Raw genomic sequence first — 14,903 nt, 5'->3', positions numbered from 1 at the left:
ATATCAGATAGCACTGAAGTGACATTAATGCTATGCTAGATTTTGTCATGAAGAAACTGCCCAAAATAATGCTCATTTAAATTAAGGTAATACTGTTTACTGTTCATTCAGCCTTTAATTTGTGCTGATTGTTTGGTGATGCAGTGTACTTAATATATATATATATATATATAATTGTTTTATTTATTTATTTATTTTTTTTATTTAGTATCTCTGTCTTTCCCTCTGATCTGCATTAACAGCTGTGATACTTAGAATGATCAAGAGAAATGCAACCATATGTGTCATATAAGGCTCTCAGTATTTATTGTGATATTTAAGCGTTTTACTTCAAATTTAAAATTCTGTTTTTGTTTTGTCCTTACAGGACTGTTGATCGATAAGAGAAAACATGTACATGTACACATGTGTCCATATAGCAAAATGTAAAAAATTGGGTCTGAATATGTTCTGAATTCACTGATGCAAAAGGAGGTTAAAGGCTGGGGGTGAAACCATAATGAACTGATAGTTATCTTAAAGAATTACAAATCTCATATAATTCCAAAGAGTCCGCATCACTAAATATCACACCAGCATCAAATTGCACGGCCATAATATCTGACTGAGCTTTCTATGAACATAAAAAAGTTAATGATTCATGAAAGACCTCAAATACATGTAGGTATCTATAGAATAGTATACTATGTAATTTAAAATCCTATCTTTTATCCCTTTATTTATTGTAGCGATATTATTCAGTCTGCTTCTTCATTCACACCTCTCTGTAAAGCACTCAAATGAGATGACCCCATCCAAAGGCCCTTTGGTGAAACAGCAGCCACTCTACTCCATGCCCTAATAAATCAGATTGTGTAATCTCTCCTAATTACAAAGATTTGCTTAAAGTAATAAAATTAATCCCCTCCGATGAGACCCCCTACCTCTAACTCTCTGGTCTCCCACGTTGCTGCTATCTGTGAGGGATAAATTCTAGGGTGTTTAAATAGTGCTACTTTGACTCTGGGTCATTTAGAAAGCAGCCCCCCAAGAGTAACATCAAGGGCAACAACGCAGAAACCAGTTGGCTGTTTATCTTGGACAATTGTAGAAAAAAACAGAGAATTTTCACTACTGAGTGGGTGTCAAAACCTGAAGATGACTTACAGGCAGTTTTAATGGCTTGAAGTTGGAGGTCAGATTCATTACAGCATCTTGACTGAACCAAATTGACTGAGACAGTGGCTAGGTTCAAGTGCATCAGTAGAGTGACAACAGTAAGCCTTCATTTAATTATCCGTCAAAGACAGAGAGGTTGCTTCTCAAAACTCAGGTGTTACTTTCCTGCCAGTGAGTTCACGCTTATTGGACTGCAGGTCTTCACTTTTTTTGTCAGTGTACACATTCGGATCATGGAAGAAAGCGGCATTAATACCGAATCGCGGGGGCTTTTAGGATTACGCTTTACTATTGACTATCTGCTGTTCAACAAAGGTGCCAAGAGTGAGTGGGAGGGTTCAGAGATGGAAAGCACCAACGTAAGCAAAGATTCCCCCGACACCCAGGACAGTCAAAGGGAGGAGACCCCTCGAGATGAAGAAGAGTGTCCAAAAAGTGCAAGCCCAGAGATGGGTACAGATGCATCCGAAGAGGACAATGATGAGGAGGTCAAAGGTGAGGGGGCAGAATGTAGTGACGGCCAAGAAGACAAGCCCACCCAGTCCTACATTGCATTGATCTCAATGGCCATTCTGGCTTCGGAGGAGAAGAAGCTTTTGTTGTGTGACATCTACCAGTGGATCATGGATCACTATCCTTATTTCAAGAACAAGGTAAGGCCAGGTGGTGAATATGAGGGCAGCAATTAAATTAGTTGAATTGGTATCAATTCACATAATTTTATCAGCTAAGTGGACCAGTGACTAGCGTATAGAGAAATAGTAGACATACAGAATGATAATAACATGAACACCCTGTTTATGCAGGAAGGCGAAATTTGCAGGAAGGCAACATTTACTAAATAATATGGTAATGTGTTTTATGGAAGTGTCTATTAGGGAAGTGTTGCTTTGGATGAAAGTGTCTGCTAAATATCAGTCAACTTTGACTTTTAAATAAAAAAAAAATTAGGCTAATATGGATATAATTACGCTGACACAAGTATGTGTGTGATAATGGAAACTGTACCATAAACAGTGGTCTCAAAAAGTAATGAGTTTAAGTGATGCCTACAGTGTCTTAAAGGGATCTTGTTGTTGGGTGGTTTATTGACCTACACTCTTGTTAATCCAGTTGACAGGACGTACTGGTAACCTGTTCTATACCAGGACGTAAAACTAAGTCCTTAATTGTTGTGACAATTGATTTACCTTGAAGGATTAAGGTAGAGTAACATGATTGAGAGTAATGGGGAATATTTAGCCACCAGGCTGTCAACTGAATTTTATGACCTTTTGGTGCTTAGTTTGTGTTTCCTATAAACACCCAAGAAAGCACTACTACGTTTAAATTATGATACCTTAAGTGACAATGTATTCATTTTCTTACAGGACAAAAATTGGAGGAACAGTGTCCGACACAACCTCTCCCTGAACGAATGCTTCATCAAGGCAGGGCGCAGTGAAAACGGCAAAGGCCACTTCTGGGCCATCCACCCAGCTAACTACGAGGACTTCTCCAAAGGGGAGTACCACCGGCGTCGGGCCCGCCGGCGGATCCGCCGGGTCGTTGGGCAGCTCCCGTACCCCCTCATGTCCCCTTATCACCCCCTCCATCGACTCAAGGGGGCACCGTGCTGGTGTTGCCCCCCGAACCACCAGCTGCCCTACCTGCCTCCTGGGATCTACTGGGGGTTGGCCGCCTTGCAGGCTCGACGCAACATCACCAACCACGCTCTGTTATAGGCTATCTATCACATACAGGTCAATAGTCTCTTCTATAACTCAACAACTATTCGTGTTCAAAAAAACACAAATGCACCCTATGCACATTTTAAACACAATGTCATGCGATCCAGCACAAGATTTCTGCATTATGTGTTGATGGGCATGATTTAAGCCCCTGTAAATATATTTGTTTGTATGTTTAATGGGAACCTGAGCTAAAATTCTATTTAACAATGTAATATTTTTATTGAAAGATTTGAAAATATTTAAAATGTTATTTCTCCACTGATCCAAAGGCTTTGTTCTTTATTTTATTATATTTATTATTATTTGAATGAATGAATCTATGAATGAATACAATTTGCACAATTTGTACTGAACAAAAACACTTTTTATATAAATTATATATCAGCTTACACACACTTTAAGTTGATACATCATTTAAGAAAATACCCCGAGATAACAAATGTTTAAATGACACATTTAGTTATCTCAGACTGTATCTGAATAATGTCAGTGAATAAACTGCATTCATCATTATGATGTTCACAAGCATTCCAATAAACTTACAGATTCATCTATACTATGTGCTTCAATTGTGTGTGTGTGTGTGTGCACAAGTGTGTGTGTTTGTGCGTGTGTGTGTTCATGTATGTGTGTGTGTGTATGTGTTTGTGTGTTCGTGTGTGTGTGTGTGTGTGTGTGTGTGTGTGTGTGTATGTGTGTTCATGTGTGCGTTTGTGTGCATGTGTGCGCATGTGTGTGCGTGTGTGTGTGTGTGTGTGTGTGTGTTCATGTGTGTACATACACATCATTAAAAGTGAACACATCCTCCTGGCAGGGCCCACTTATGGTGCTAATTAATCATGGTTGTCAGGAGGCCAAATCTTCCGCAGTAAGACCACAGGCAGGCTGTCCAAAGCTGACTCAGGGGATAAGAAAGAGGATAATCCTAGAAATCTTCAAGTAGTTTCGAAAAATAGGAAGCTTATCACACAGTGTAATCTGGTAACCGCTCCTCGAGAGAGGACTCAGGCACGCGTAGGCTGTAACGACAGGAGGGCAAGCCATACGGCAACGGATGAGTGCAGCTTGATGAGGTCATCAAATGGGATGAATGACAACAGTAAATTCAAATAAAAATGTTTGAATTTTAGTGAATGAATTGTCATTGGAAAGGGTTGGCAGGAGAATTAACACAATGCAAAAGAACAAACTTGAAAGAATTATCACACATGTGAAGGTGGATATGGGAAGAAATTAGATAGATAGATAGATAGATAGATAGATACTTTATTGATCCCCAGGGGAAATTCAAGAAATTAATGCTTGAGATTAATGCACATCAGTAAATCCACACAATACAGAAGACAAGTAATAGACTTGAACAAAGTATGTGTTTTAAACCTGCCCCAAAGACTCTTTCAGAGTATTTTCTACCATGCATGTAAACATGCTCTTTTATATTCCTCCACAAAGTATATGATATTTCCTCTCTTCTCCCATTGAGAGCCTTACTACTGGGAGGAAAGAGGGAGTTCATTTGTATTTAAGGATCAATATACTTTTTGACATAACATTACTGTACCAGCATAAAAATATTTTATATTTTGAAAATGAGACTACATTTTCAGCTAAATGTAGCATATGGTTAAATAAATCAGTTATTACAACCAGACAATGCTCAAAATCTTTAAAAAGCCTAATTCTGTGGAGGGTAGTCAGACTAGCTAGATTGTGTCTGTGTATTTGCTATTCAGCTTAATAAAATTAGTACACATGAACCTGTTCATGGGAAAAAAATAAATTAAATAAGACTAAACCTAAATTAAATAATTAAAGTTTTTTTTTTATTTAACACTTGTGACAATTAGAGCAATAAGAAATCCATGTAATTATTTTTTTTCTCCACCAAATCTCTGTATCCATTCAGGAAAACCTAATTGGTCCACTAATTTGTTTAATTCCCATGAATTGCACTCTGCATTAAATCCTCTTCAATTCGCCAGCTTTAGGGTTTTAATTCTGTTGCATATGTTTGCCGTATGCTGGTAGGAAACAAGACACAGAACGGGCTGAGTTCAGCATGTGTGATTAGACACACACACACACACACACACACACACACACACACACACACACACTCTCACACATGCATATGCACACACTCCGCACACACACAATCGAAAAGGCATCACCCACCTACACACAAGCACGTGCACACACACACACACACACACACACACACACACACACACACACACACACACACACCAATAGACTCTTGACTTAAGAACAAAATTTTACTCTTATATATGTACTTAGCTGAATTAAAAGCTGCACCTCTGCTTCAAGAGGGATCTAGTCATGCAATTAGTCAAACACCACCTCCCATCCCACACATCTCAGTGCAGTACTTATCTTAACTTGGTTATTAAACATGAAATAATTAGCGTTAATCAATCACTAAGGGTACTCCAACTTCAGACCTTAGTGGCTTATGTATGGAAACAGTGGGAGGTTTGTAGGATTTTGTGTTTTATCTTCTTAATCTAATAGGATAGGCGGAAAGGGGGCAGAGGTGCCTAGATTAGAGCCGGGAGCTAGCGTCAGATTAACAGAGAGTGAGGCAAGGTAACGGGTCGTGCTGTGAGGGCAACCAAAACATTCTGTTCTTGTTTTAGTACAGTGTAACATTCCATGGCTGATTTCTTATCTCGTGAGCAAAAAGCATGTCCTGTCCATGCGGTGGACCTTCCATTAGGAACCTTGCATTTAGTGAGAGTGTTTTCATTTCAAGTGTGCATTTTTTTTAAATACCACAAATACAGCACAAAATTAAGGAGATTCACTTTGTGGCGGATAATAGTCATCTTTGGTAAATTTGAAAATAGGCTAAACATTCATAGTATTGAAATAAGTCTGTGGATGCAAGAAATACCAAACCCAAGTCTCACAAAACTGTCTGGAACCTCTCATGCAAACAAAGCACATGGCTGAGCTGTTTTTGGCAGAGATGGTGATGTGGTGGTGTTATCTGCTTGGGTCAATTGGGTATGATGGCATAACAAATTACTTTGTTAAGCCTGGAGAGGACAAAAGACAGCTGTCTGTGGTTCTCATAGACTCTATTGAGCAGATGATTAAAAACAGACATCTTTCCTTGGTGTCTTTGTAATGACATGCCTTTTCTTTGCGTAATCGACAATACATTAAGTAGGATGTGTAGCATAACCCACTTACCACACTGATCAACTATACTCGAGGTTTGCATTAGCAATAGCGAAGTTGGGTCAAAGGAATTTAAAGGCCCCGGGATTCGGGAGGAGGTCCAATAATGCCAGATCAATAATCATGAATGTGAAGCGAGGCGCGATATTCCTGTAGGCCTATGCAATAATTTGCCTCCCTGTGTAGCGCTGACATCTTTGAAGGCATGTTTTAGTGTCTGTCTTTTCATATGCAACTGTCCTCCCAGAGGTACGCTGTTTGATCTTTGCCTCAAACCCCTCTACTCTCCCCCGGGCGATGTTGACCTGTTGATTGGCAGCTGGGCTCAAACGTATGGTAGAACGAAGCATCGACCGTCAATCCCGAGAGCAAGGTGACGACGAGTTGGGAAGCCCGGCAGTCCTCGGAACACTCTACTGCCACTAGATGGCGCAAGACACAAATGAACTGGCCGTGCACGTACAGTGCTATTTCAGTAGGTATCAATTCCAATCGAACTCTATGCGTATTTGTTATGGTCAGTTAACAGCCTCATCTATTATGCTGCAAACTGAAGGGAATATGAGAGAAGTGTTTCATCAAAATGTCAAAATCGGTTCTTTCATCAGATCAGGTATGGCTTGGGGGACATTTTGGGTTCTTTGTCATTCTTATGTCTGGGGACAGTCAGAGGAAGGCAGATGAGGAAGTAGCCTACACACACATATGCAGTGGTGTGATATACACTCTGCTCTGCATGGACAGGGCTGTGATGCTGTCCAGAGCTCTTTCTCTCTCTTTCCTCCAGAGATGGTATGGTTTCCATGGAGATGGCTCCTCGGACCAGGCCAGAAGTGATTCCCTCTGACCCCAGAGAGTGACCTTTGCCCCATGGGCCATGGCCAGGGTCAAGAGGTCAGCAGTGGCCGGAGGGCAATAAGAGCACTTCCACGATTGGCTCTGGGGTTCGGCCACTACACTGCCCACTCCTAGGCAGTGTCTTCCATATTTCCTCCAGCTGCCTTTGTGTAGAAGTAACAGAACACCTGACATGTGTTACCACATAAAATACAAAACTAATGACTTATTCTGATTAAATAGATTAGCCAGAATGAAGGAACATAATACCCACAAAAGATATCATATTTTTACATACCCATTTCAATATAAAATGAGGAGAGATATTCTATTTTGTTTTATTGTTTTGTTCATTTTCAACCAGGGTGATCTTGACAAAGGTAACCAGGGGAAAATATATGCATGTATGTATGTTTATGTGTGTGCGTGTATGTGAACATGTGTGAGAAGAAAGACTGAGCGAAAGAGGGTGAGAGAAACGGAGAGAGGGGGGAAGGGGCCACCCACCCACCATCACGTTAGTTACCGAGAATAATTATAAAATTGTGGGCACTAAAACAGTCACGTGACCACGTACCCCTCTATTCTATATCCAAGTAATTTATTCCCCAGCTGATAGGTTGTCAATATTGATTTATTAATTTAATGGCTCAAGCCTGATAAAAGGTACTATGCATAGATAGTGCACTAAGGAGCGCATTAAGGATGAAGATTATGGGCAGCAGAGTGACAGAGGGAAAGGGTTAATTGTGTGCAGGAGAGGAGAAAGTCACACACAGAGAAGAATGCGGCAGGAATGAAGGGCTGTATAGAGCACCGAGATGGATTGAAATACTGTACGCTTGTATGTAATGCACGAATACCTGCAGAGCCGTGCACTTTATAATGCAGTCTTTTTTCTGCATTAAGCCACAATGCATATCTGGGAGGAATGCGTATATGGAGAAGTATGGCTCGCATTAGCCCGAGCAGCAGGAATGAAAGGAACATCAGCATGTATAGAGGAAAGATAAACTCACATATATCCTAACCCTCCTTGACCTTTTCCGACACATCTTTGAAACGCTAATGAGAAGGTAATAAAACACCAGAGACTGTACACACTCCCACTAACAACCTAGATCTGCCCCCCAAGTCCCGGCCGCTCTCCTTGCCATTATATAACGTCCGTGGAACAGGCTAAAAGGTATTTTAACTGGACCCTGTGACCTCTGACCCTCCTCACCTTCCTCTGCTAACCATAACCTCCTGACCCCACTTAAATAAGCAACTGACAGCACTGCCCTTCAACCTCTACACCTTTGTTGTGTGCTACTAAAACCTTCCATAATTTTACTTCATTAAAACATACAATTATGCAAAATATCATACGATAACTATATATATATATACCCCTACAATGTTAAAGCTGCAGTAAGTAGATTTGATCTTGCATAAGGAAGAAATTGTGTTGCCTCTACATCACTCTTTTGTTTACTGTACCCTTTCATAATTCAGCTTCAATACACAAATGTACATATTTTTGACTATATCTGACCTCCATGGCCATGATTTAAAGCAGCAGAGATTTCGTCTTACAGCAGGTGACTAGTGACAATACTATCTCAGTCTCAACCTTTATGGCTTGCTTGTTTGTGCCTGAAACCTTCCATAATTACATTACGATTTTACTTTATCAAACATTAAAGTATGCATATTTCTGACCACATATCTGTATTTGACCTCTACAATGTTAAAGGACATACTGATTTATCTACGGTGCAAATATAGGGTGATGGTGGAAGTCGTGTCTTTTTATGATTACTGTAACACTCATGCATTAGAAGGGGCTCTTGTTATGCTCTTGAGGCTGATTTTCTGAACGGTGTAAGTAACCCGACCCCCAAACACACATACACACTGTGGCTTACATCAAGCCATGGCACACTGTAAGATTTATTCGGTGTGGCCGTCCGCCTGGTGAAGGCGCCTTGCCTTTGCCTTCAGGGAGCTGTAGCTTTGAGCTGACAAGGGGCCAAGCGAATGGAGTCAGGAGGAGAGGGAGAGAGAGACAGAGAGAGAGAAAGAGAGAGAGACAGAGAGAGAGAGATAGAGAGACACTGAGAGAGAGAGAGATAGATAAATACAGTAGATAGGTAGATAAATAGATAGAGAGAGAGATAGAGAGAGTGATGATGGACGGAGGTTAAGAGGTGTCAAGACGAGACGCGAGGAGAGGAGAGCTGGAGTGAAAAGGAGAGGCGAGGAAAGAGGGCTCAAGGACTCTTAAGAGTGAAGTCTGCCCGACGCTCTCCAGCCCTCTCCACTGATTAGCCAACACAGCCCTTCACTTAAACGGCACCCTTCACTTACACACTTGGCACACTGATACCATGATGGCGGGACACACTGACACCACGTTGTGTCGGGCAGCCGTTTGAAGAGCCCTTGGTGGCATGGCGTCTCTCACATCGGATGTGATGACCAACAGTGAAGTGAAGTGGAAGACAGACATGATGACACATATAGAAGTGAGATGTATGGTTCACACACATTGCTTTTAACAGAAGTCTTTTTTATTTACAAAACCATATAGTGACATCTTTATAGACACATTTAATCTGATAAAGACATGTACGGCTTTAATAGTATTTTTATTTGAGAGGCAAATTTCTTTTTTTCTAATGTATACTTACAAACTAAGAACAATTGGATAAGGAAAAAAGACCCCAGACTGTACAGGCAAATCACACCACTGGCTTAAGGGTGAAATTGTATAAGCTCTGATTTGCATCCCGTCTCTGACTTCTTTCTCTTTCTGTCATTATACCCCTTCTCCACCTTTGGCCTCTGATTAATCCTGCTACGGTGAATGCATTTGCCTAATTTAGCTCCGTGACCTTTGGCCCTCTAATATGATTTAGTGCATCTCTGAAAATGAACCCTAAGGGGTCAGGAAATGGCGCCTAAGGAGCTGTCAGAGGATTAGAGCCAAGACATATTTTCCACGTTTTCCATACGTACCTGGGCATTGGGCAAACAAGGTACTCAGTCACATTAGTTGTTCCAAGGTACTGTTCTTCATGGGTCACTGACCACTCAGGGAGATTCTGGGAACGGAATTACCGCAGACCTGATGATAACACCACCCCTCTCCCCCCTTACATGTGAGGTGGAATAATGGACGGGTATGGAAAAGAATGGATGTAGATAAAAAAAAAGCAAGGATGAAGCCGAGGTGGTGAGGGGGTTGTTGGGGTGTGGAGTGGAGTGGAGGCCTACTTGCCCCTACTCCAGGTGCCACTCCATGCTGTTGTTTTATTAGCCCCTGTTAGATTGCAGTTCGGCCTCAACTGTAAACACACACAACAGGCTTAATTAAGAATTTTTGAACGGGGAGACAGTCGAGTCCGGAAACATTAGGGAGGCGCAACTGGGCGCCATAAAGATTGATGGAGACAAAGAGGACGACGGAGACAGACTGAGTTAAGCGCTGGAGAGGAGGCAGGGAAGAGGGGGGCGGTGGTGGTGGTGGTTTAAAGCATCTCGGGGGCATATTCTTGTGTTGCTCTGCACAGTGCGTGGAGATAGGCCTGGGCAGATAGGACAAGAGATTTTTAATGCCCCTAACAGCCCTGGTTGCATAGGGCAATAACAAGGACGAGATCCGCTCTAAAATGTTTGACATCCTGCACCGAGATCAATGGATTCCCAGCTTTGCACATTAGCACAGCATACACACCTAGGCCCTCGTGTGCGCTGATGCTACCAGCACAGATGCATGCCCCCCTCCTCTCAACATTAGGTGGCACAGAAACATATTGATCTTGTTCTGCATGGCACAAACATTTGAGCTCCATTTGCGGTTAATGCAGGTCCCCAGCATAATGGTTTGATTAAAAACACACAGAAAATCCCTGTCTTAGAGTTATTTTATCTGGGTAATGTGGTCTTTGGCAATGATTCCGTGGCCGATGACAAAATCAATGTTTTATTCCACTTAGCACACAACATTACTAATGGTAAACTTTGTTTTTTTTTTTTCAGATCGGATGCACTCCCCAAGGAGCAGTAAGAGCAGCATGGCTGAACACATGTACTCACAACTCAGAAAATAAATAGGCTGAGAGAACATTATGATATGCTCTTAAAAAATAAAGAAAAAACAGCTGCAATTAATGACTGCCTGCAAACGATGGCCTACTTTTAGTCGTCGCTGTTCCAGGGTGACATATAAACTACGATGAACCGAAGGACTCCCAATTATCTCAGGTTTCTCTGGTAAAATCAAAGGATTGAGCGAGGTTTGAAGGACAACACTTATGAACACTCCACTTTATAGGCTCTTAGCTCGAGTTCTCTGAGAGACACTCTGGATGTCAGGTTGTAACGGGCACAATCTCACCACTGACGACAAAAACATAAGCATCCTACACGTGCCTATGAATTTATAAACACAATATCAACAAGGGCATGTCTGAAGATGTGAAGAAATAAACACAAAGGAGGATTTCCTGGAAGATATCATGAAGTAAAAGACAATAAAATTTGACATTTCGGTTTACCAGTCCTGTGTATTGGCGAGATCTCACAAATACCTCAGTAAGCAATGCAAAAAAAAGAAAGAATAAAAAAAAACTCACCCCCTTTTCAAAGAGAGTATTTGTCATTTTCAGAATAAAGGATTTCAAAAATATATCCCTCAGCCAACCCCCACCCAACCCTCCCCTGTTCTCACTCTCAATTCCCCACTCTCCAGTTCCGATCAATACAGTATTGATCAGCTCTCTCCATGTCCATTATACAGAAGTGACAAAATAGCCTAAAACTGTTGCAGCAAATAGCATACCGTGTGTGTATTTGCAAATGTATAATGTGTGCGATTAATAAACAACGCCCATGCAGGGATGGGGAAGGGGGGGAAGTTAAGCATTCAACACAAAGGCAAATTGGGTGAGACATTACCGTTCTAAGCATCTCACAATAAAATATCTTGAATTAGCCTTTGCACAATGGATAGGGTGAAATTCACTGAGTGGTTTCCCCCCCCGTACCTCTCCCTCTATTTCTCTTTTTCTTTTTCTTTCCTTCTCTCTCGCTCCCTCTTTCTTTCTCACCATAGACAATGCTACGGGCAAAATCAATACTTTTTTTTTTAAGAAAAAGGCAGTATTTTTAGCTTCTTATGATCGCGGCTTCTGGATGAAAACATGTGAGAGAGAGAAAGCAGCGGGAGCGTAGGCCAGAGCTGTGTTGGATGGAGGCAACAGACACACACAGACAAAGGAGAGCAAGGGAGAGAGAGAGAGAGAGAGAGAGAGAGAGAGAGAGAGAGAGAGAGCTGAAGGCAAGCAGTGGAGATAGCCTAATGGAGATGAATAAAACAAGAGCGGTGATAAGATAGAACAACTTAAAGACGATGGATAGAGAGACAAGTAGCAATTTCAGGACACTGAAAAACGAGAACCTGTGTATATTCCTTAGAGAGAGTGAAACAATGGAACTCGGTGACATGAAACAGTTATTTGATATGGATTTATAAAAAGTATTGTCAACCCATAATCATTATCAACAACAATAACCAGTCAAATAATGATGATTTTAAGCTGTCCATTCAAATACTGAAGAAATAGGGCAGCAAACTTCACACCGTTTCATTCAACTATGAGTCACAGAATTTGATCTTTCAAGTTAAAAAAAACCTTACTTAGTCTGTGTGCTTGCATTCCCTCTCTCTGACTGAACTCTTTCTACTTCATGAATAAAAGCTATCTATCAGGCAGAGAGGTGCACTTGGTGCCACACCTGTGTGTATTTAACTGTAACTCCTTGATGCTATGACCACAGTAGCATCTCACTCCACCCTGCTGCCAATGAGATTCTGATTGACTCCTCTCTGGTCTCCAAGACAGTTCACGTCCATTTTGCTGTTAGCCTGTCCAAAATCCCCACTCACTATTGGTCAATGGACCGCTGTTGATCAAACAGCAGGCCGTCTGATTGGCCAAGAGAGCTCAAGGGAAAGGTAAGAATTGATTTATTTGTGGTATTAGGAAATCAATTAATCCCCATTCTGTGTGCCAGCATAGATAGAAGACTGTGTCTTATTTGGTATGGCTTGATTCTGCATGGCCTAGATAAGGCTTGCTCATCCCAACATCATGTGGCCCAAGGACAGCTTATTCAAATTTGATCATAAGAAATAGATATAAAATACACAAATACACTATTGACAAAAGTTTCCAATTATTTAGACATATTTCCATTAAGAAGAAGAGGAAATCATCTTCACAGATCACTCATCTGTGTTTAAGGTATACTCTACAGCGGAGTGTTTTGTGTAGTATTATGTATAATATGAAATTAATATCTGAAGTATTACCCATATGAATTATCCAACCGATTGAAACTAAGAGATAGACAAGAAAAAGAAAGACTCCAAAACTCAGAGGGGGGCGGAAATGTTTTCTGTCGCCCCTCTTACGAAAAGGACAGAAAAAAAAGTGGGGAGATGGTGGGTAGCCAGCTTGGCCAAGTGCTAATTCCTACGTTTCAGTTTAAATAAAGATCGGAGCTGGATAAAAGCCATTAAGGGAGAAATCAGACAGGGCCATGCTATGTAGGACAAGGGCTGACTGCGGGGAGGTGAGTGGGGGGATCAATAGGCAGTCGATACTCTCAACACCAGGCTCCACACAGACACATGGAGGGCTGGAGGAGGGGGGTGGGGGGGTGGGGGTGATGGTGATGGTGGTGGAGGGGAGGTGGATGTAGTGATCGGGTGGTGTGCATGTGGCCGGGATTGTGGACTCCAGAACCCGTGGAAAGGGAAAGGGTGTGAAACGTGCTATTAAAAACGACTTCATCAGCGAGGACGAACACGGCAACATCCGCGCCCAACATTTGAATGGGAACCTCGATTGAGGCTATTGATGAACGCGGGGTGGACTGATCGACTGAATGAATTTTCTCGGGTGTTGTGGGGCTAGCAGCAGACTGATGGGCTGAAATGATAGCTTGTGACCAGCCAAACAAGTGGGAAGATTTTTAGAAAAAAAAAAATACAGTCTCATATGAACTGTCTGCACAGGGCTTCCACCGTCTTCGCCTTTCTTTGACTCTTCCTAGGTCACCCTCCCTCCTTGCTCTCTCTCTCTCTCTCTGTCTCTGAAGAATTGATCGACTATGCCTTCTCAATCCATCTCTCCCTCTGTCGCCTAGCAACACCAGTGCTCCATTGAGTGCGGAGGTTGAGATATATGTACACACACACACACACACACAAACACACACACACACACACACACACACACACACACACACACACACACACACACACACACACACACACACAAAAACACACAGCCTAGAAATATAGCCTAGAAATACATGCAGTCACATACTTGCACTCAGACACAGACAGACAGACACACACACACACACACACACACACACACACACTCACACAAAAGCTTAAACACTCTTTTCACACATGGGATAACATGGCAATACTGTGAAATAAAAAGTCCCTTAAGACATGTTGTTGACACACAGAATACACGCGTTGAGAGAGAGAAAGCATTGATAAAACATGTACTCCGAACACACAAGTGACACTGTCATCAATACGATTTTACCAAATGAAATTTAAAGTGATCTAACACCAAATAGCTGCTACTTTTACTCTGATTACAAAATGAGTCCACAGTTGTCGTTAAATCACAGGCAAGAACAGTTAAGTAGCCTACTTACATTCACTACAAAGAAATTTACCTATCTGAATATTCCATATTAGCACATATGCTGACAAAGGCAATTACAAAGGACTAAAATTACATTTTCAAGGTTAATGGACACATCTGTATATTAATGGTAGCCTACCTAGTGCTAACCTGTACTGCATAGATCACATTTATGTCTCTTTATATTGGGAACTGTTCCGTTTGTCTCAGAAAAGAGCAGTTATCAGTAGTAGCCAATATTATAGGCAAC

The 14,903-nt window shown here is 41.6% G+C and overlaps 1 protein-coding gene across 1 annotated transcript; it reads left to right on the top strand.

The window, feature by feature from the left end:
* Positions 1-1,391: 1,391 nt before the first annotated feature.
* Positions 1,392-2,882, top strand: foxq2 (forkhead box Q2). The gene is made up of 2 exons (XM_048252061.1): positions 1,392-1,811; positions 2,529-2,882. The coding sequence occupies exons 1-2, from the start codon at positions 1,392-1,394 to the stop codon at positions 2,880-2,882; spliced, it is 774 nt and encodes a 257-aa protein (XP_048108018.1).
* Positions 2,883-14,903: the final 12,021 nt, after the last annotated feature.

The sequence above is a fragment of the Alosa alosa genome, chromosome 9, assembly GCF_017589495.1.
Source record: "Alosa alosa isolate M-15738 ecotype Scorff River chromosome 9, AALO_Geno_1.1, whole genome shotgun sequence".
NCBI classification, from domain to species: domain Eukaryota; kingdom Metazoa; phylum Chordata; class Actinopteri; order Clupeiformes; family Clupeidae; genus Alosa; species Alosa alosa.
Note: the sequence above shows the minus strand (reverse complement) of the source record. Positions and strands in the feature narration are given on the sequence as shown.